The 21,685-nt window shown below is 34.2% G+C and overlaps 5 protein-coding genes across 7 annotated transcripts; 4 read left to right on the top strand and 1 right to left on the bottom strand.

Annotated features, from left to right (window-relative positions):
- The first annotated feature begins 731 nt into the window (after nucleotides 1-731).
- On the top strand, nucleotides 732-2,411 carry LOC105637484 (FAD/NAD(P)-binding oxidoreductase family protein). The gene has a single exon (XM_012220956.4). It carries the CDS (start codon nucleotides 800-802, stop codon nucleotides 2,252-2,254), a length of 1,455 nt encoding a protein of 484 aa, XP_012076346.3. The 5' UTR covers nucleotides 732-799; the 3' UTR covers nucleotides 2,255-2,411.
- Nucleotides 2,412-2,884: 473 nt separating this feature from the next.
- LOC105637483 (pentatricopeptide (PPR) repeat-containing protein / CBS domain-containing protein) lies at nucleotides 2,885-6,956 on the top strand. Of its 2 annotated transcripts, XM_012220954.4 has the most exons (12): nucleotides 2,887-3,205; nucleotides 3,297-3,479; nucleotides 3,651-3,783; nucleotides 4,068-4,165; nucleotides 4,301-4,462; nucleotides 4,578-4,646; nucleotides 4,890-5,025; nucleotides 5,104-5,336; nucleotides 5,547-5,624; nucleotides 5,946-6,014; nucleotides 6,236-6,412; nucleotides 6,618-6,956. In XM_012220954.4, exons 1-12 carry the CDS (start codon nucleotides 3,017-3,019, stop codon nucleotides 6,906-6,908), a joined length of 1,818 nt encoding a protein of 605 aa, XP_012076344.1. In that variant the 5' UTR covers nucleotides 2,887-3,016; the 3' UTR covers nucleotides 6,909-6,956. The 2 variants fall into 2 exon arrangements, 1 of the variants encoding a protein (XP_012076344.1); XR_016322259.1 differs by lacking the exon at nucleotides 6,618-6,956 and having other exon boundaries at nucleotides 2,885-3,205; nucleotides 5,946-6,114; nucleotides 6,236-6,376.
- Nucleotides 6,957-7,105: 149 nt separating this feature from the next.
- On the top strand, nucleotides 7,106-8,092 carry LOC149493944 (uncharacterized). Its single transcript, XM_089725346.1, has one exon. The coding sequence runs from the start codon at nucleotides 7,521-7,523 to the stop codon at nucleotides 7,884-7,886; it is 366 nt and encodes a 121-aa protein (XP_089581472.1). The 5' UTR covers nucleotides 7,106-7,520; the 3' UTR covers nucleotides 7,887-8,092.
- Nucleotides 8,093-8,678: 586 nt separating this feature from the next.
- LOC105637481 (calmodulin-binding protein-like protein) lies at nucleotides 8,679-11,208 on the bottom strand. The gene is made up of 2 exons (XM_012220952.4): nucleotides 11,070-11,208; nucleotides 8,679-10,281 (listed from the first exon to the last, which is right to left on the bottom strand). The coding sequence occupies exon 2, from the start codon at nucleotides 10,237-10,239 to the stop codon at nucleotides 8,863-8,865; it is 1,377 nt and encodes a 458-aa protein (XP_012076342.1). The 5' UTR covers nucleotides 10,240-10,281; nucleotides 11,070-11,208; the 3' UTR covers nucleotides 8,679-8,862.
- Nucleotides 11,209-14,827: 3,619 nt separating this feature from the next.
- Nucleotides 14,828-19,038, top strand: LOC105637479 (uncharacterized). Of its 2 annotated transcripts, XM_089725286.1 has the most exons (7): nucleotides 14,828-14,988; nucleotides 15,246-15,933; nucleotides 16,403-17,608; nucleotides 17,752-17,802; nucleotides 17,876-17,974; nucleotides 18,160-18,324; nucleotides 18,616-19,038. In XM_089725286.1, the coding sequence occupies exons 3-7, from the start codon at nucleotides 16,421-16,423 to the stop codon at nucleotides 18,781-18,783; spliced, it is 1,671 nt and encodes a 556-aa protein (XP_089581412.1). In that variant the 5' UTR covers nucleotides 14,828-14,988; nucleotides 15,246-15,933; nucleotides 16,403-16,420; the 3' UTR covers nucleotides 18,784-19,038. The 2 variants fall into 2 exon arrangements, with proteins under 2 accessions (XP_089581412.1, XP_012076341.1); XM_012220951.4 differs by lacking the exon at nucleotides 15,246-15,933.
- The last annotated feature ends 2,647 nt before the right edge of the window (nucleotides 19,039-21,685 follow it).

Below are 21,685 nucleotides of genomic sequence, written 5' to 3'. Positions count from 1 at the left end.
ATTTAAATCATTAATATGGCATTATTAATTTAATTAATTATTATAAAAACTTCAAAAATTTTAGTGCTTTAAAAGACATTAATGATAATATTAATTTTTATCAATTACGAAAAATGAATGACAAAAATAATACTACATCCATTAATATTCAAATTAAAAGATTTCATTAATTATTAAAAGTTAAAACGTTATATTATTTATTGAAAAAAGAAGTTGAAGTATTTTTAAAATGTGAATAACATTATTAATTATTAAAACTATAAAATATAATTAATATTATTCACTCCATTAAAATCTATAAATGATATTAACAATAATAATTTATTTCAAATGAAAAAAATTATTGCACCTAAGTAAGCTAATGTTGTAAAATTGAACCATGTGATATTTCAGGTTTTATATATTTATATAGGTGAATAGATAGATCATTCAATGAATATCTATAAATGATATTAACAACAATAATTTATTTTAAATAAAAAAATCAATTATAACTATGTAAGCTAATGTTTTGAAATTAAACCACGTCATCAAAGAGATTTCAGGTTTTATATATAGAGAGATAGTATATACATAATACTTTACGAAGTCTAGTAATTAATCATTTGAAGAAGAAGAAGAAGGAGAAGAAGGAGACATATTCACTTTTGGAAAAATTGAGGGACTAAGTAATAATTTCTCTTTACTATTTTGTGAATTGTAAATCCAGCCCCAAATGCAATGGAAAAGCCATATTTTCTTCAACAGAAATATAGCTACACTACATCTTTCAAATGACAATCAAAAAAAGCCTTATCCGATGACTCTCTCACTCGCTCATTCTCTCCCCTTCTCCATCTCTCACTCGCATTTAACTCTCTCTTCCCAAAAAAGTTTTTCCGTCAGATTCAAACTTCAAGCGCAACAACTTTCTTCTAATCCCAAATCTTCAAATTCTCAATCTCTGTCTAGCCAAAAAACCGGAGTCATTATCATCGGAGCCGGCCTTGCAGGTCTAGCCGCAGCAATTCGGCTTAATTCAGAAAACATTCCTTTCCTACTCTTGGAAGCTTCTGATCAAGTTGGTGGTCGCGTTCGAACTGACTATGTGGACGGGTTTCTCCTTGACCGAGGCTTCCAAATCTTCATCACAGCCTATCCGGAAGCTCGAAAAGTTCTCAATTTTCAAGCATTAGAGTTGCAGAAATTTTACTCCGGTGCTAGGATTTACGTGGATGGTCAGTTCCACACCGTGGCTGATCCTTTGCGCCACTTTTGGGACTCTGTAAAATCCTTAACTAATCCAATTGGATCTATTACTGATAAATTACTCATTGCATCAACCAGGATTAATGTTTTGACAAAATCTGATAAAGAAATTCTTTCTGCTAATGAGGTTACCACCATTGATCTGCTCAGGAACATTGGGTTTTCGGATTCCATGATTAACCGGTTTTTCAGGCCATTCTTTGGCGGGATATTCTTTGATAAAGATCTTCAAACTACCTCTAGATTGTTCGATTTCATCTTCAAGTGTCTAGCTCTCGGCGACAATACCCTTCCTGCCAAGGGAATCGGCGCCATTCCAAATCAACTCGCCGCTAAGTTGCCGCCAGACTCCATTATCTTCAATGCTAGAGTAGATTCTATTGACTTCCACGAACCAAACACGAAACCCAGTGTGAGATTGAAAGATGGAGAAATTTTACAAAGTGAGATTGGAGTAATTTTGGCCGTTGAAGAACCAGAAGTGGATAGGCTTTTAGCGGGACGGAACATCAAATTACCAGTTAAGAGAAAACCGCCTCGCAGTACCGTTTGTATATATTTCTCAGCTGACCGGAACAGCATTCCGGTAGAGGATCCAGTCCTGTTTCTCAATGGTTCAGGGAAAGGAATCGTAAACAACATGTTTTTTGCAACCAACGTGGCTCCATCGTATGGCCCGCCTGGGAAGGTATTAGTATCAGTGTCGTTGATAGGATTGTTCGAGGATATTTCTGATGATGATCTGACGGCTAAGGTTGTCAGGGAGCTTTCCGGTTGGTTTGGAAGTTCAATGGTGGAATCATGGAAATATTTGAGAACATACAGGATTGAATTTGCACAGCCAAACCAATGCCCACCAACTGATTTGATGAAAAAATCTCAGGTGGCGTCAGGTTTATATTTGTGCGGTGATTATATGACTTCTGCTACTTTTGATGGTGCTTTGGTCTCTGGAAGAAAAGCAGTGGAGGCTTTACTGGCGGACACAGCATTAACTCGAGTTTAATTATACTAATATTTATTTGGCTATTTGCTTTTGTTCAAATCTTTTTTTTTTTTTTTTAATTTTTTAGTTTCAAGTCATATAATATCATCTGCTTAATTTTATTTGGGATTTTTTAGTGAAATGTGTATAAATTTGCCAAATTTACACATTTTTTAAACACGATGTGTGATTATGACTACTTATTTTAAAGATTAGACCAAATAATTATACCCAACAGTTACAGCTAAATGTACAAATTTGCTCTTTAGCTGTGTTGTTCATCTATTGGATTATTAAATTTACAAATTTTAATAACAACAATTTTAAATTATTTATCTTTTATATGCAAAGTATTGAATTAGTATAGTGTTTAAAATTTTTTTCCATAAAAATAATTTACATTCTCGTTCCTAAGGTGGCTGAAATTTGTTAGTTTTAGTACGAATAATAATTTATTTTAATTATAAGAAAAGATAAATTTAATATGATCAAGAAATCTTTAATCGTGTAATGTATATTTGTTCTCTGCTCCGACCTATCGGTCAAGGCCCAGTAGCGCGGGCCTTACTAATTCCAATAGATAAAGTAAAGAAGCCCAAACTCTGGACCTCGTCCTAACGTGCGCCACTTATGTACCCGCCAACAATCTCCATCCAAACTCCTGTATATTTTTTTTGTCTTAACTCCTAGCAGTAGCACTTTTCGTTCCTGCATTATCTGTTACCTGATTTCCGCTCATCTGGTAGCTTCCATGGCTGATGGGTAGCTCCTCCATCCCCAGCAATGCATCAAATTCAAGCTCTATCGTCGTATTTGACGTCAAAACCATTACCCTCTCTCAGCATCTTCTTGTCTTCTTCCTCTGGCCCAACACGGCGTCGACTGCTCAAGATTCCTCCTCGCAGGAACTCTTATCTCAAACGACTTACCTCTCGCGTTGTCCAGCTCACACGCCGAAGACAGCTTCAACAGGTATTCTTTCTTCACAATTTTCCGATTTCCTAATTATTTCTCTTAAACTTGTCCTTTTCAACTAATCGTTCTCCATTACCTATTTTTGTAGATTTTTGAGGAAATCGAAGTTGCCAAGAGACGTTATGGGAAGCTGAACACGATCATTATGAATGCGGTGATGGAGGCTTGTGTACATTGCGGCGATATTGATTCAGCTCTTCGAGTCTTCGATGAGATGTCCAAGCCGGGCAGTTGTGGCGTTGATGGGGTCACATACGGTACACTGTTGAAGGTATTTCATTACTACTAATAAATAATTTCTAATATCTATGTGTTTGGAATTTTATGCTTTTCCCATTCTTACGATGAAAATTTAGGCTACTGAATTTTTTTCCCCAAGCATCGGTGTAAATTCTTATTCATTGTTCTTCTTCTTCTTTTGTAATTATTTACTGTGTTAAAGGGTTTGGGTGAGGCTCGAAGAATCGACGAAGCATTTCAAATGCTTGAATCATTGGAGCAAGGTTCTGCAGTGGGAAGGACACAATTATCTGCGCCAATTATTATCGGCTTCTTAAATGCTCTAATTGAAGCAGGTTAGCAAATCATAATTAAAATTTCTCTTTTCTTTAAAGTACAAATATTCTTCACGAAAAATTTGTATATGTTAGTTTGTTATAGGAACAGGACTAGCATTTGCAATATTAGTAATAATAATAAAAGAATTTAGCCCAAAATTGAACTTCTGTCGGCCGAAGAATTGCCTTTTTGTTGTCTTAAGAACTAAAAAGAAATAGAATATGTGTTATAATGATAGATGTGTCACCATTTCAATCGTGAGGCTTACTTATGATGCTGTGGCCGCTCCGCTGTAGTGCAGGAGATTTACGCCGGGCTAATGGTCTTCTGGCGCGTTACGGTTTTTTGCTTCGGGAAGGAGGCAGTGCTCCAGTCTTGATATACAACTTACTGATGAAGGTCTTATACTGATCTATGCTTGGCTAAGAGGCCTATGCTTTAGAGAGTGTTTGAGTTTGAGCTTTAGAAAGTTATAATTTACATCTGATCTTGTGCTTGTGAGATTTTCAATGCTTTTTCTTTTTGAATTTTCAGGGATATATAAATGCAGGGTATCCTCAAACTGCCTTGACTGTGCGGGATGAGATATTACGTCTGGGGTTAACTCTTGATAGGCTCACCTATAATACTTTAATTTTTGCATGTGTCAAGGCTGAAAAGTTGGATGCTGCAATGCGTTTCTTTGAGGAAATGAAGGTCACAAGCATCCATTTTGGAAGGCCAGTTAGAGCCTCTGTATATAAGAAACTAGGATGCTATAAGAGTACTTAGTCTGCTTAAACTAAATTATGAAACCTACAACCTTTTGCAGGATAAATCACAAGAACCAAACAGCGGCTATCTGTATCCAGATATTATCACCTACACTACATTACTCAAGGTCAGAAATTTTGCATATATTTTCTAGTATAGTTCTCTAGTGGGAAGATAGAAGGAATTCAAAGCGGAGAATGTATGTAGTTTTCTAAGTTATTGAAAATATCTAAGCAAGTTATATACAAGTTGTTCAATAAGATGAATTGGCTACCTAACTTTACTAAAACTCATACGAGCTGTACAGAAACAAATTGTGAGGAAGATCTTTGCTTTTCTTTTCACTTTCCCTGATTATCTTTTTTTACAGGGTTTTGGGAACGTGAAGGATCTTCTTTCAGTTCAGAAAATTGTGTTGGAAATGAAATTGCACCAAAATTTATTTATCGATCGAACTGCATTCACTGCAATAGTTGACGCAATGCTAAATTGTGGCTCAATTAAAGGTGTGCTGCATTCTGACTTTTGTTTCAGGATTATCCTTTTAGCACCACTTATTAGTTGTTTGTCTATCATACATTTAGGTGCTCTTTGTATATTTGGAGAAATAATCAAGCGAGCTGGTCTGAAGCGGGACCTTCAACCAAAGCCTCACCTCTATTTGTCCATGATGCGTGCTTTTGCCATTCAAGGAGATTACAATATGGTTAAAAATCTGCACAAGCGCTTATGGCCAGATTCAGCAGGAACTATCTCTCCAGAAGTTCAAAAAGAAGCTGATCATCTTCTCATGGAGGCTGCTCTAAATGACGGTCAGGTACAGATCTAATATTTTGTCAAAATACTTCTTAAAATCATTGATCACAAAGAATTTTGCTATTATACTTTATTATAATGCTTCTTTAATAGGTTAAATGCATACTATTGCTTTCAAACATTATTAATTTTTTCAACTCTGATTAGATGATATAAGGAGACAGCTCCCTAATTTTTATAGTGTTTGTTTATGGTTATTTCATTTTGTTAGGTTGATGCGGCTATGGAGAATCTTAGAAGTCTTATACTAAAATGGAAGGGCATATCTTGGACAAGTCGAGGAGGCATGGTATGTGATATTGTTTGATTTCCATGGCTTCAGACGGAAGGAAAATTGACCAAGCACCTAAACTAAGACAGTTTATTGAAGACCATTTTTATTTTTTGTGACTGAATATTGATAACCTATCTAAGCATATACAGTACACTATTCCTTTACTATTTTTCTAGGTATCAATAATTCTTCGAATTGAGTATATATTTGGTTCAAATATCACTTTCCAACATTTAATTTTTGCTGGTTTGTTACTCATATAAAATTATCTACATTGATCTTGGCCATTTAATCAACAAGCGCATTCCTCAATCTTAGTTTTCCTTTACGATGCAGGTTGCTATACGCATAGAGGCCTTGTTGGGATCCATGAAATCCATTTTCAGCCCTTACCTGCTCCCCGAGGTAGAAAGTCTGTTTTTCTTCAGTTCATTCAGCAGAAGTATGTAATATATAATATCCTGATGACCAGTGAGGAATGAAAAACATGTATGAAAGTTTACTTGTGAGTGTGACTGGATTCCTTGCCTCCAAATCAAATAATTTCTTGTTAGTGGTGGTTACTGGATTTGGAACACTAGGTTCTGGAGATAGATTGATACTCAGGAAGTTGCTTCTCCTTTCAGGTATCACCAAGTGAACCAATTGAGAGTATGATGACACCATTCAAAGAAGCAAAGCCACTACTTGGTACACTGGAATTGAAGAAAGTGGTTATGCGCTTCTTTAGGCAGTCAGTTGTGCCGATTGTGGATGACTGGGGGAGCTGCATTGGACTACTGCATCGTGAAGACTGCACTGAGGTACTTTGACATTGCTGCTACAGCTGCTAAAGATTGATTAAAATTTTCTTGGTTTTACAAGTCCAGGCAAAAGCTTTGTTTATTTATTACGGGCTACATGTTAGCACTATTAGATCTCATTTGATGCTTTGGAGGCATGATTGAGTGCCAATGTGTTCAAAATGCATATTCACAAGCTAACACAATTTTGCACTATCTCGTGCAGTTGAATGCCCCTCTTATGACAATGATGAGAAGCCCAGCTCCTTGTGTCACAGCCACAACATCCATCGGTCATGTGGTTGATCTAATCTTGGAAAAGAAATACAGAATGGTCGTAGTTATAAAATATAGCAACTTACACGAAAATACTTACAGCTCAAGGTCAAGGGCTGTCGGAGTTTTTACAGCTGAACAATTGTTTAAAAAGGCTTCACCTGCATCAAAGGTGTTAGGCCAAGAACAAGAAACTTTTTGCAGAATACAGTGTAAGCGTATCAACCATGATAGCATGTAGATCATATTTTGTTCAAATCAAGAAGATAGCCCATTCACTTGGTTTCAATTGAAAGCCCAACTTAATCAACTGAAAAGTGAAAACAATCCAACTTTTAAACCGGACCCACTTTGCTTTTTGGAATGAGGGATTCTAACATGAATAGGTTATATATGTAATTCACCACTAGCGATCCACTTTGCTCTGGCTTATTTATTTATTTATTTTGGATGCAATATCTATTAGTCATCACATTTCGATAAGCATAAACTTAGTCAGCAAGAAATTGAATTGGCTGTGTCGCCAATTCGTGCTGTGCCCCTGTCAAAAATGACAGTCCAATGAGTCTAGAAACTTTACTGGAAAACATACGTCAAATGGAAACTAGTGGTTACTCCTCATCATTAACTCGCCCAAATGTGACCGCGCTGTCATCCTAGTCGTTGTCACGAATAGCCGAACGTTGTTCGTTGGACAAAAGAAAAAAAAAAAAGTAATAAAAAAACACTTGCTGACACGCTTTAAACTCGATGTCTTGTCCGAGAATCCTCTAAGTCTTCTAAGCGTCATCAACGTCCTATAAATATCTCCCATTTGCATCAAATTAATACTCTCTTTCTTCAAAGCATCAAAATGGGCAAAAAGAACTGGACGGTGGTAGGCCACCTGAAGAGGGCCGTAAAGAAGCTGAACTTTCTACTGAGCTTTAACCTGAGGCAGTGGCGATTAGCTTCGATTCTCCACAATGCCTCTAAGAGCCGGCGTCGTTTGAGCTTCAATGATCGGCTGGGGTTACATGGATGTATTGAAGATGTAGAATCAGATCAAAACAAGTCGGTCCGAGCCTTGCAAAAGACAAGAAGTTATGCCTCACAAGAGGACATTGACCAGAGGGCGGAGATTTTCATATCCAACTTTCGCCGGCAACTTTTGCTAGAAAGGCAGGTTTCTTTGCAGATAAGATACAACAGGGGCAACAGTTTCATCAGGGACAGCTAAATTATCAAAAATTCCATTTAAATGTGCTATGAATTGAAGGACGTAAAAATGAGTTGGCAATATATATAAATAGCGGAAAATTCTTAAACTATTTATTTGATTTTCTTGTGTGTGTGGGAAATATTCTTTTTTTTTCAATTATTGGCTTGTCAATTAGAAACTGAATTTATTTGTTCAATCCAATATATACAGTTGTATTCTTTCTATTTTGAGATTCTGTGATTGAAATTGTATTTTACATTTATTTTTTTTTTATGATTTATTGACCATGATTGTTCAAGTAGACAATTGCTTATCTAGAAATTAAGAAAGCAACATAAATAACATTATCTTCTATTTACATATACCACACGAGCCTATTTCGAACCATTTATTGGGAAAATGGATAAAATAATACTAACATTTACATATTAAGACAAGTTTTATTCTATAAAATATTATCACTAGGGAAAGACTTATTTACGTCTAGTATATGAACTCATCTACACATTAAATCAAACCAACGACAAATCATATTTTAAATGAATTAAATGAGAATTATTTCTGATTATACATTAAAAAAAATAATAAAATTTTTTTTATTGGCTTGGTACATGGACCATCCACGCAGAGCGTGTAAGCAATAAATTTCTTGTTGCACAAAAGCATCCTTCATATTTTGATGCGGTATTGGCTTCGATAGAAAAATAGTTATGTACGCAAGAGAAATAAAGCAAACACAATTGGAAAACATTATACTTTCTTTTCACAAAGTACACCATCGCCATCTAACGCAAAGAAAAAGAAAAGATAAGAAGAAATAAATGAATAAACGAAGAGTCTGTATATGTCTATGCTTTATATAGCCCAGCACAATAATGTCATGGTTGGTTAAACAGATAATACAACAGTTGAGTATCCACAAATTAACTCTTGAATTGAGTGATACATTAATTTAAAAAAAAGGTCCTCAATGGCTTGGATCGAGATGATGTACTTATTTAGAATTTGCAGTTTCATAATCAATGACAGTCTCAAATGCACCAACAAGTGCTTTCACCTTGTTCTTCCTCTTCTCAAGTAGCTTATTCTTACACTTCTCTATCACATCATTGTATGCCGTTGGAGTTTCCTTCTTATTCCCTTGTCCTCCTTCACTCTTTTGCACTTCATTAATATTATCCTCCTCCTGCTTTCTTTCTTCCTGATCTTCTTCTAATTGTATTTCTTCTTCAACACTAATCCCTGCCACATGATCTTCTTCTTCCTTCAACTTAACCTGAATCTCGCTTTCTTCATTCTCTTCCTTATTGTTTTCCTCTATAATTTCTTCATTGGCATTCTCTTCTTTGTCTTCGTGATCGTGATCACTCCCAACTTTAGCATTATCTACGTGAATACTCTCTTCCGGTTCAGGTTCAGGTTCAGGTTCAGGTTCAGGTTCAGGGTCATTATTATAATTACAACTGCTGTGATTTTGATGAGTTTCTCCTTTTTCTACTTCTTCATCTTGTTGGCGCAATTCACTTTCAGTCAATTCCTCAACTTGGGTTTCCTTTGGAGAAGTTTGTCCTTGTGAAATCATATCTGAGGAAATTTCCTTAGGTTTATTGACCTTGTCATCATCTTTAACTTGATCAGTATCTAACTGTAAAGCAATATGATCTGCATCTACATCTTTTCTTTCAGCTTTTGGTGTTTCTATCTCCCTTGCATCATTGACCCCTTCAACATCTTGAATCAAAGATTCTTTATCTGTTTCTTGCTTTGTTTCAAGATGGACAGCCACCGGAGTTGTATCATGACTGTGATTTGGAGAAGCATTTTCGGATACACTAGTAGTACTTGTCCTCGAGAAGCTTGAGCTCCTCTTTATTGTCTCTGCTGCAGCCTGAGATTTGACAGGCTTAAAAGACTTACCGGACTTCCTTTCCAGAACAACTGGTTTAGGTGTTGAACTTGGAGTTCTTGATGCTGAAAAAGAGGAAGATCGGATAGCCAATGGTGATGGTTTATCTCGAGAACCCGATCTGTCTTTACGGACAGGAGAGATAAGTGACTTTTGTACTCTAGAAGCCGATGGAGGTCTATCAAAAGATCTTCTTCTAAGAAGCTTTTGGTTGGCTGCATCTTCACTATTAATCGCAAGTTTCTTATTAACCACCTTTAAGGACTCTGAGCTTGAGCTAAATGTAGGCTTCAGATAGTTTGGAACTGGTTTGGTTGATTTGTCTTTAGGATGATGAAGAGTATTAGAGCTTGTTGTGGTTGGTCTGGGATTGGGTTGTTTGCTTGTGGTGTGAGAATGTGAAGAGGGCGTCACCTTCTTCTCCTTTCTCAGACTACTATTACTATCCTTTGCTTTTGTAGCCATATATGTATATGTATAATATTGCTAGTTAAGTTCTACAAGACACTGCATTATCCATAAAAAAAAAAAAAACAATTACCATTACAAAAATAAAATATATGTTGCTAACTGTTCTTAATTACTGATAATCAAATAGAGAGTTATTGTAGCACCAGTTCAACCAGACATATCAATTCACATTCAGAGAAATGAAAAATGATTGATTGCCAAAATTAATTAAAACCCATCTCATACCATTGATCTACGGGATGTCAAAACGGTTTGGCGCATTGGTTTCAACACAAATTAACTTACGGAGTGGATGACATGCTTATGACACAAATAATCTCCTATATATATGAGTTTCCAATTTAGCCTTAATTAAATGAGGTATGCGAGTTAAATATCGTGTCATACGTTTAAACCAGTTATATACGAACGGATCAACCGTTTATAACACGAAACCTTTTAGATTCAACCATAACTCGTTTAATTTCCATTCTATGTGAATCTCATATCATAACCCATCTTTACACCCTACTGTTTATATTCGCAAAGAATTAACGAAGATAAAAAGTAAGTTTGATCATGTTGCATATATGAAGCAAATTAATCCATGATATTAATTATAAAACGACATAGTTTTTAAATAACAAAGTTATTAAACAAAATTACAACGTAAGCATCATGTGTATGAATGAATCTCTGGTAATCAAGAATAAAATGAAATTCTTTTCTAGTTTGCTTATAGAACAAACAAGAACAAAAACAATTAAAGAATAATCTGTCTCACAGTATGAAACTTCAAATAAGCAAAAGAAAGAGAGAGATGGCTTGAAACGTATGTAACGTACCTTGTTGAAAGCAGCAGAAGAAGAAGATTCATGGGAAAAAAGGAAAAGAAAAAGTGAGTATAAGAAGGAAAGAGGAGGAAATATGGGTTTTGAGATTGATCAAAAGAGCGTGAATTGCGCATAAAAATAGAAAAATGGGATGAAACTGAGTTGGGTTATAATGGAAACCATGAAATGATAGTATTAAGATAATGGTCGATCATCATTCATCAAGCAACCGAGACATGTGGAGGAATGTTGACCCTTTCATCTTCAGTTCTTTGGTATTCACGTAACCGATTCTTATTTATAACAACGTTGTTATCCACTGCAACCAATCTCACAATTAGCCAAAAATGACAATATAGTTAGTAACTTAATAGACGAATAATTAATGCCATTAGTAATATATTATGTAAGGAGGGAGAGTTTTTATCAATTTGGTGGATTGGAAATTCAAAAATGTCTCTACTACGTAATTTAATACGTTACATACTATATACAATATATATAAGATATATATAAAATATGGTAATGTTATTTAGTTTTACCTTTCTTATAATCGAAATTAGCGTTTTATATGGTAATATAATAGTAGCATAAACGGTAATATATATATTATATGGTAATATATACACGTTATATGGTAATATAATATAATAAGGTATATGTTTAAATATGGTAAGAATATAATATCTTTAAACAATTTAATTTTATTAGTTGAGAATATAAATGTAATTTAATTTTGATTAGTTATATTGTATAATATATATTTGTTAAGAATATAATATTTTTAATAAATCTTTAGTTTTTGATTGGTTATAATTAACTTATTCTAAAAAAAGTATAATTTATTGCTATTTATTAAAAAATATATTATAAAATTTATTGCTTGGTATAAAATAGAAAATAAAATTCAGTAGCAAACCATATAATTAATACATTGGAAGAAATTTTTTTTCTCAAACAAAATCAATCACAAAATTAATTATATGCTCATAGAGTTTAGCAAAAAATTTTAAAAAAAAACCAAAATCATAAATAATGCTCTAAAAATAATGATTAATATATTAATTGTTATAATAGCTATTACTGATTTTTCTATTTTAGTAATATAGACAGTTTATAGTATTATATTATAAGAAACAATAATATAAATTAAATTTAAATTGTTATAAAAATTTTTAAATTGATTGATAAATAATTTTTTCTTTGATGAAAATTTGATTGTCAAATTATAATAATCTATTATTATTATAAATATGTTATATAAAATTTATTGATTATATTATAGTAAATAATGAACTTACGAAATTAAGGAAATTTTTGGAAAATTAATATGTAACGGCATCTCTTCACAGGGAGATTAAATTAATTATTAGAAGGGATTCTTTCTAAAGAAGCCAGAATCCATCTTTCTCTATCAAATTATTGTTTCTTCCAATATATTTCCTAATTGAGGATAGATTTGTACATTTTCTTAATAAGAATATCCTTTTAAGAAATGATTCCATTCTTGAAATTTAATTTGAAGTGCTAATAATGGATTAATGTCGATGTGATGCCCACTAATTAGCTTTGAACATATTATTAATTAACATCATATCTATTATTATTGGTGGACAAATCCAATGGAATTCATTACTTTTTGCACTCTTGATGGAGAAATCTAACTACAAAATCATATTTGCCTGAAACGATCTTATAACCCAGTTCAATAAATTTGGTTTAAGCACTAATTAAGAATGAAATTGCATAATAGGAATTTTTTTTTTTTTCATTTTATAAAATTTTTAAAATATTGCTGATAGAAACTTATATAGCGTTAAAAGCATTTTTCCTTTTTGGTTTTGATTTATATAAATAAAAAATCCTTGATGAATAGAAAGGAACAGACATTCCTTGTAAGGAATTTGTTTATCCACAGTTGGTTAACATGTCTCTTCTTCTACCTCGTATTAGTTTTTTTTTTTTTTTTTTTAACAGAAATTGAGGTTGGTTTTGTTGAACAGGTCGCATCAAGCTCTTTCCACTTGGAACACCATCTTAGGAGAATTAGGTAACAACAGGTTGGTTCTAGCAGTATCCTTCTAATCAGAACTCTAATGCTATTTCGCGTGGAGGCAATCCATATCGATTTAATGAAAGCGAAAGGCTTTATTAGAAATTCTCTCTGTTCACAAAAATCGAACACTCAATTTTTCATTTGAGTTTTTTCTATTTAGACTACCTCCACGGCGGGTACTTCGGCCTTTGTTTATTGGGTATCTATCATCAAATTTCTTTTTCTTACCTATATTTACACGTCATCATAATAAATGGCATGACACATGTCTTGTGTACTAATAGTGGCTTAAGCCAACCTGTGCATAATCCTTCCTTTAGACTAATTAAATGCCCACAAATCCCCTAATTTGAGCCACATCATCATTGTTTTCTCTTTGAGAAAAATGATTATTATTAATTAATTATTTTAGGAAAGACTTTATGCTTATCTTAATCTTGCTAGCAAACAACAAGATGGAAACAAATAATTGCATCACAAACAGTATCGGCGGCAAAGTTGGTTCTTCCTTGTTTTCCAATTGGCACTATCTATTTGGTTCTATTAATTTTCCCTCAATATGTGAAATTATAAATATTTTAATAATAATAATAATAATAATAATAATAATAATAATAAAAATAATAATAATGACTCTCATTGGTGAAATTACCGTAATGGCCTACTTTTTGGTCATAAAATTTGCTAATGCTTTTCGACAATAACACTTTGAGTTTTTGGTCAATCACCACTTACTATTTTTGTCTCTTTATCTTCATTTTTCCTTTGATAATTAAGAAGTTTGACAAAAATTAGTCTTATTAATTCCTTAATAAATATATATGTTCAGCAATTTAACTATTCATTTATTTAATAAAAATTTTAAATATTAGCAATTCAGCCTCCAACCCTCCTTTTCACCTCAATATCCATATTTTTTTTATTTAAATATATAAAGTTTTACTATTGAAAGCATATTTTTTAGGAGTAATTTTTTATATCATAAAATTTTTCCACTCTCCGGGTAAATATGCTTTTTAAATATTAAAATTGTGGTTATAATTCTTATAGAGATAAAGGTTATTTATCACTTTGAGCAACACGTAATTCTGTGATTAAATTGATATATGTAATTATTATTCAATTAAATATTTTTTTTTTTTAAAATTGAATGTGATTTTATCCTATTTTTCAAAGCAATTTAAATTTAAAAGTTATCAAATAAAAATTTAAGAGTTTTCATTATCAAAAGTGTTCCCGGGACAATTATTGAAAACTTTTTTTTTATTATTATTAAAGGAGTGGTGGATCCAAAATTTGAATTTTCATAAATAATTATAATTAGAATTTTCATTACTTTTAATTTATTATTTTCTTGCAAATAAATACAGTATTAATAATTATGACCAAGCAAAAAGGAAATCAACAAAAACATGTCAATTCAAAAATCAAAAGAAAGATAGAGAGCGTCGAATGTACAAAATAAAGTCATAATCATCCACAAAAATAAATAATAAATAAAAGCATTCTGTTTAATAATAATTAATATATGTAACTTAAAATAAGAGGTTAGGCGGCTGGAGCAAGTGATGTGGGGTTTCCGTCCACAAAAGGAGCATAAACAAGGCTGTGAGGTTAGGATCATCCACAGCCGTCGATTCTCGACTCCCACACGCACCAAATCTAACGGCTCATATTTCAGTTTACTTCTTTTCCTCTTGCAATTGGGACGGCACTGCACTTATATTGTGCGTTTGGAGTTCAAGACTTTTCTTCGCCTTTGGCTCTCTTCTGAATACGAAAACACGTTTTCTCCGCTCTTTCTCTCTTCCACTTTTGAACGCTTGCAGACCTCCCTCTCTTTTTCTTCTTCTCTCTGTACAAGAAGACAAGCCTGTACGTGCGGATATTTTTTATTTGATGGTTTTTTTTTGCAAAATATTTCAATTTGATGGCTTCACGGTGTTTGAATTTGATATTTGTTTATTTAATTCTCGTGCTTGGTTGTTGAGATTTCTGGTTATTCGTTTTTTAGTGAATTCGTTGATTCAATTTTCTGTTTGGTTCATTGGAGATTAAGAGCAACTAATATTGTCTATTTTCCTTTTTGTTTCAGTTTAATTCTGATCATAATCGTGTTTATTTTTTGTTAGCTTATATGTTGGTGACGTCGGGACTTTGCAGATACGTGCAGATACGAGGAGGATATTAACTCCTTTGTTTTTTGAAAGGAAAAAAAAAAAAAAAAAAAAAAGACATGTCTTTTTTGTTATAAGAGTTCTAGCTTTTATAGGAATTCAGCTTGTAGAACAACCCTGAAATCACGGAGAAAGAGTCCTTTTATTTTTAGAAAGGAAGGGAAAATATTGTGTGAGAATAATTCAAGGATAGGTTTGGTTCCTAGAAAAACGATGAGACCCACTTTTCTTGGAAGTGAAATATGGATGTGGGCATTTCCAATCTTCGTCTTCTTCCTTTCTTTGTTCCTTTCTTTTTCTCATGATCAAACTGAAACTGAATTTGGTTAACAAAGATGTTCCCTTTTTTGATAATTCATTAACTCCACTTCTTATGATTGAATTTACCTTACTTTTTAATGCTAGGAAGAGAGTTTCTTCTGATACCTCACTTTTCTTTTTTTCTTTTTTTTTTTTTATTGGTTACTGAGGTATTTTAGGCGCATGTTGTCTGACCTTAAAATGTATCCGTGTTTATATTTGATGGGATAATAGCGAACTTATCGTTAAAAATAAAATTATCTACCATAAGAGTGAAAATCCGAAATTGGGTTATTCCAATTCTGTGGAGGATTGATTGGGTTTTGATTATACTAAACTTGAGGTGAGAAAGATTGCTCTTCAAAGTTAATTTTGTTACCAGTTGCTTGATTACATATGTTCTGGTATTAAGCCACATTGCTCTCATGCTTCTGTTATTTCTGAATGATTCCTTGGAGCGTCATTGCATTGAACACATCATTGCAATGCGTTCAATTTGTGTGCTTAATGGTAATGAAATATCGTGCTCATGCTTAGTAGTTATTTGGTATGTAGTACCATGCTTCCTGCAACAATCATGGAGGAAACATATTAATGTAAAATGAATTTGAGGGGATATGATAATAGTGATACCTGGGAAATAGCTCCTGGGAGGAAAAATTTCTAATTTGATTGAAGCGCTAGAATGACTGGTTTTTGCTTTTTTTTTGCTACTTAATTCTATGTGCAACTTTCTTTTGCAATTCAAATAAAGTATTTACACTTTATAAGGGGTTTAATTAATCTAAACGACAATGTATTTGTTATTGCAGATTTAAACATTGCCATTTATGGATGATTATTCTGGTAAGAAAGCTGGTAATGGGCTGGTTGTCTCTAGAAAGGGTACTACCCTTGTTTTGAGAGATACTGCTAATAATAGAGAGCGAAATGCTCAGTTTTGCAATCGAATCGGGTGTAGCGGGAGACTAAACTCTGCTAAAGGTACTCAGATCAGCTGTTCAGAAAAAGCAAAATCTTCAAGGCCACCATTCCGACCTTCATCAAATGGCAAGGAAATAATTGGAAGTTCCTCTAGAACTTGCTCTGCAACCAGTAATCCTAAGAAATTCTTGCCAGGGCCTCGGAAAAAGCTGTCTTCTCAGCCAGAAAAAGCTCCTTCTGAAACTGGTAGTTCTCAGGATGATCCTGAAGTGCCAGAACTTGTAACCGCTACTGGAAAGATCCAAAAAGGCATTTGCCCTGAATCTAATGATGCTGGTTGTAGTGAGAATACCACAACAGAAGTTGGAAGCTCTAGCATAAAAAGTACAAGATCTAGGAGTTCTCATCAGAAATATGGTATAGGTAAACTAGATAGTCCATTAGGGTCACCCATCTCGTTGGCATCCAAAAGCACAAGTCAAGGGACACGTCCTGGTGCAGCCAGATATGGTCTGAGAAACCTTAGATGCAACTCAATATCAGATGCTGTCCCCACAGGATCTTCAACATCAGATTCAAATATCCCTAGACGAAAAGACGCATTAAAGAAGAGAAGTTGTGATGGAGAAAGTAGTTCTTCTGTCAGAGGGAAGAAAATAAATGGATCATCATTGGAAGGTCGTGATTTTAATTCTAGCTCTGGTATTTCAATTCCTGGTACAAGGAGAACAAGAAACGGACCACCTAACAGGGATAACGGTCCTGCATCAGTTAGGACTCGAAGATCACTCACTTACACCAGAGCAAGAGCTGCTAATCAAGGAAGTTGGAATAATTCATCACCAGATCAGCCCCATGTCGTAATCCGGCAAATGTCTCAGCCTATTATGCCAGTTGATTCAAATTCACCTGGTTCATCACATCAATTCTCTACAGAATCTTCATTAAGTCACTTAAGGTCTTATGGTCTACCTGGAAGTAGCAGCGAGAGTTTTCAGGGCATTAGGCCATCTAGTCCTGCTGAAGTTGGCAATATCCGTTCTTCAATGAATCGAGAGAGCTTCCGTCACTACAATATGGATGGAATTGCTGAGGTATTTAGTGCATGTGGTGTTGCACCATTTTGTTCCTTCTTGGTGATATCATGAATTAAGTTTTGCTAAGATGGAGAGAGAAATATAATTTTGCTCTAGTAATGATGTTTTCTCTAAAATTGTTATTGAATAATATTGGGCAGGTGTTATTGGCACTTGAGAGGATTGAACAAGATGAAGAGCTAACATATGAGGTAGGTAAGCTTTAACATTTTGGCTTTCATGAGGTTGTATATCTGTCACTGATTCTTCTTCCTTGTCTGGCAGCAATTGCTTGTTCTTGAGACTGGTTTGTTCCTTAATGGGCTCAATATCTATGACCAACACAGAGACATGAGATTGGATATTGATAATATGTCATATGAGGTCAGTTACTGTATTCCGGTTGTGTTACTACATTAATTCTATCTTATGCTCTGTTGTTTGTTATGAGAATATTTCCAAATCTTCCTATTTTTCTATCATTGTCTATTTGGACATTCTAAGTTAAAAATTTTAGTTAAGAACTCAGTTTTCTTGTTCTAATCTGACATATTGTTGCTGTTTGACAGGAATTATTAGCTCTAGAAGAAAGGATGGGTACTGTGAGCACTGCACTGACAGAGGAAGCACTGTCTGAATGTCTAAAGACTAGCAGCTATCAGTCAGCTTCTCTGGAGGATGCAGCTTCAGACCTTTGTGGGAAAAAAGATGATGTCAAATGCAGCATCTGCCAGGTAATTTTCACCTTTTTCTTTCCACTGTTTGCTTTATAACCATTTCTGGTCTTCTATATGCAATTTATCTGATTGAGATTTTAGCCAAAATGCTTATATATAAAGTTGAACAAATTATGAGTTTAATATAGACATATTTTGCAAATTGCAATGGCTTTTTTTTAAAGCTAAATGCGGTTCTATAAATTGGATATCATTCAAATTATTTAAATTAGCTACAGAGTGGAAGCCAACCATCCATTTTATGTCAAGTTTATCACCTTTTTTGACAGTCCTGTTTTCTTATTACAGGAAGATTATACTGTTGGAGATGAAGTGGGGAGGTTACAATGCGAGCATAGGTATCATGTGGCATGCATACGTCAATGGTTGAGGCAGAAGAATTGGTGCCCCATTTGCAAAGCATCCGCGGCACCCTCCTCATCACCACCATCACCACTTTCTTCACTTCATGAATAAATTGGACGTTGAAGACTTGACTTTTAATTTTGTACAAAACAAGTCTGCCTTCTTCATCCTTCTTTTCTTTTTTTTCTTTTTTTTTTTTTTTAAATTTTTTCAAAGAAAAAAAGGCATCTTCTTCTTTTATGTACATACCAATTCTCTTTGATGTCAATAGACTAATAAACGTGGGCACTATTGCCTTTGCGACAAGAAATCATGTTGCTCTATAGAACAGAATCTGAATGAAATTACTCAAAAGTTGCTGCCGTCTCTTGTTAGATACACACTGAATTCATTTTTCCCTTTGTTGATGGAAAACATGCAATTTGCTTGTTGCCATGGTATTTTGGGGTGCCTTGGTGGTGTGGTAAGGGACAATTTATTGGCTAAGATAATTGCATGCGTCAAGTAAGTTCAGCCTGAAATGCGTACGTCGAAATGATACTCCTAATAATAATTTGAGTTGTGACACATAAAAAGAAGGATTGATTACTCTCTACAATTTAGAAAAAGAAATGCGATGTCACATAAAATGGTAGTAGTAGGTCCAAAGGAAGGAAGAAATGGGGTTACTCTAAAAGTAATCTTCATAAAGCCTAATGAATCTATCCGCTAATAAGCATTCTTTGGATAGACAGTGGGAATCTTCACACCCTTGATATATGTTTTATTATCATACATTATTACGTGTGTATAAATATATATATATATGAAGTGAGTAGAAAAGAATGCCTTGCTGGTTCAATAAACCACCAATTCTGCCCTGCAGGGACCCCCTCAAAACCACTCCAGAAATGGAAAGTAGAGAAAAAGAGAGACAATTGAGCCCCATCCATCTGCTTTATATCGGTTCTGGCGTGTTGGAAAATAAAGGGGGTATGTTTGTTTAGGTTTGAGTCAACATCAATTTCAGCTCCTCAATTAGAGATAGAAGAAAGAGCTCCCGCTTTTGACAACACCATCAGCCAAATGCTAACAATAAGGGTTAAATTTTGCTGTAAAAGTTGCCTATTAAATATGAATTCCGCCAATATATATACATAAGGTGACCTGAGTTCCTGTTAAGAAACTAAACAAAACAAGATCATTAATAAATGGCGATAATGACTGGGATGCATGGCGGCTAGATGACAGACAAAATTTTACCACAAAAATTTAACCTGCCACAAATTCTTCATTTGATAAACAAATAGAGTAATTCATAACGCCACCCGCGAAAGGGCAACATCTTCAACTTTGAATTAAAGCAACCAGAGATAGACATTCAATCTCTATAAGTAGGCATTACTTGGAGAAAAATGGTTTTTCATTTCCACAAAAATAGCTGTATTAACTTCAAATGTAAAGACCAATCAATCCGACGACAGAGGAAATAATGGAAAGTACCAGTACAAAATAACAGAAATCTTCCCCATTTTTTGTTGTTGCCTTTATTTTCCATTTTGCATCCATCATGTGCAATTTCATGATGTTGAAATGAGAAAGCTTTTTGTTCCTGCACATCTTCCTCCATCAATTGCTAACTCTGTAAAAGCTCTCATGCCAGATTTATAGTAGCATACTTTGACTGATCCAAGGTTCTTTTCTAGCAAAGCATTTGTTTTTCTTCTAACAACATAAAATCAACTGGAATCAACACCATGTTCAGTAAGTAGACACGGTGCAAAGAAACAATGGAAGACGGAAATTAGAAAAAGAGAATCTTTTTTTTACAACATTTGTTTTGATGCAATGAAAGAAAATGCAGAGAAAATTCTTTAGAAAGAAAGTTTATAAAGAATGGGAGCTGACCATCGTGTCCACTCCGGACTTGCATGCAAGCGTTTGGTGCAGCCCAGTGAACCAGGCACAATGTTTGACAAAAGGTTACATGCAGTTTCCCTTCCCCTCATTTTTGGTCTGCCTTCCATACAAGGTAAGGCGGCTTTCCTCTCTCATTTCCACCCTCTCATCTGCTTCAAATCCAGTTTCTGGTTTCCCAAACAAGGAGCAAAAATTTTCAGCTCTTCCATAACAATGCTGCATCAACTGCAGGAATCAGGATAAAATGAAATTTGTTCTTTCCTCATGTCTTCCATAGCATGGACCTATAGGATAATGATCTGCATCCCCATTTGCTCCAAAAGGGAAAGCAAAACACCAGAATCCCATAAATAGATCTAAACCTACATCTTTGTGCACATCAGCAAAAGAAGCAACAGCTACAATGAATCTTTCACTTTCTCAAATTTCCTGCCAGATGAGGGGATATCCAAGGAAACTGGAGAAAAAGCTGAACTAAGAGTCTGGTCCCTGATAGGCAATGGTAACATAACCATAAATATAAATTCATAACCTTCAGCTATCATCCTAATTTGATCTGCCATGGCTTCCTCCCTGTATATTATTACAAAATAATGCAAAAAGAAACTTAAGAAGCATAAGTTCTGCTTCCCTGATAAATTGATACTGAGGGTCAGCATGAAAGCAATTAGCAAGACTGACCTCAAAAGTACATATATTGTCTGCTGGCTATGTGGCACAAAGAGTTGCAATGGTTCAAAAATTGAAGTCCTCAGAATCAATGAGAATGTCCCTAATAGTGCATAGCTCCTTTCACTAGAAGTCAAATTGTTCAGTTCCATATCATGAATTAGAAAACGCATGCCTTCAGGTCTTGACTTCATAGTCAGAATTCTTCCAACTAACTGATTAATCATGCAAGTGAACAAGATTTGTGTGTGCGTTGTGGAAGCTGGGTGTTTTTGTCTGTTTGTCCAACGGTATTAGCTATTAAGAAAGGTTGAATCACCTCCATAGAGTTTTAACGAGAATGCTATAAAAGAAACACCTCAAATAGCAATTGTTATAAATTATGATAAAAACAATAGTTTCTAATAATCAATTCAAGAAAGTAATAAGCCATTTTTTTTTACAT

The sequence above is a fragment of the Jatropha curcas genome, chromosome 8, assembly GCF_041381405.1.
Source record: "Jatropha curcas cultivar XTBG-Jc1 chromosome 8, XTBG_Jcur_1.0, whole genome shotgun sequence".
Taxonomy (NCBI): Eukaryota; Viridiplantae; Streptophyta; class Magnoliopsida; order Malpighiales; family Euphorbiaceae; genus Jatropha; species Jatropha curcas.
The sequence above is the reverse complement of the archived record's forward strand: the minus strand, read 5'-3'. Positions and strand labels throughout refer to the sequence as shown.

Bases quoted from the DNA above. Each gene is read 5' to 3' on its own strand.
- LOC105637479 (XM_012220951.4), top strand. From the start codon at position 16,421: ATGGATGATTATTCTGGTAAGAAAGCTGGTAATGGGCTGGTTGTCTCT. The intron at 17,609-17,751 runs GTATTTAGTGCA...AATATTGGGCAG, and splicing joins ATATGGATGGAATTGCTGAG to GTGTTATTGGCACTTGAGAG. The intron at 18,325-18,615 runs GTAATTTTCACC...TTCTTATTACAG, and splicing joins TCAAATGCAGCATCTGCCAG to GAAGATTATACTGTTGGAGA.
- LOC105637483 (XM_012220954.4), top strand. From the start codon at position 3,017: ATGCATCAAATTCAAGCTCTATCGTCGTATTTGACGTCAAAACCATTA. The intron at 4,166-4,300 runs GTCTTATACTGA...TTGAATTTTCAG, and splicing joins TATACAACTTACTGATGAAG to GGATATATAAATGCAGGGTA. The intron at 4,463-4,577 runs GTCACAAGCATC...AACCTTTTGCAG, and splicing joins GTTTCTTTGAGGAAATGAAG to GATAAATCACAAGAACCAAA.
- LOC149493944 (XM_089725346.1), top strand. From the start codon at position 7,521: ATGGGCAAAAAGAACTGGACGGTGGTAGGCCACCTGAAGAGGGCCGTA.
- LOC105637481 (XM_012220952.4), bottom strand. From the start codon at position 10,239: ATGGCTACAAAAGCAAAGGATAGTAATAGTAGTCTGAGAAAGGAGAAG.
- LOC105637484 (XM_012220956.4), top strand. From the start codon at position 800: ATGACTCTCTCACTCGCTCATTCTCTCCCCTTCTCCATCTCTCACTCG.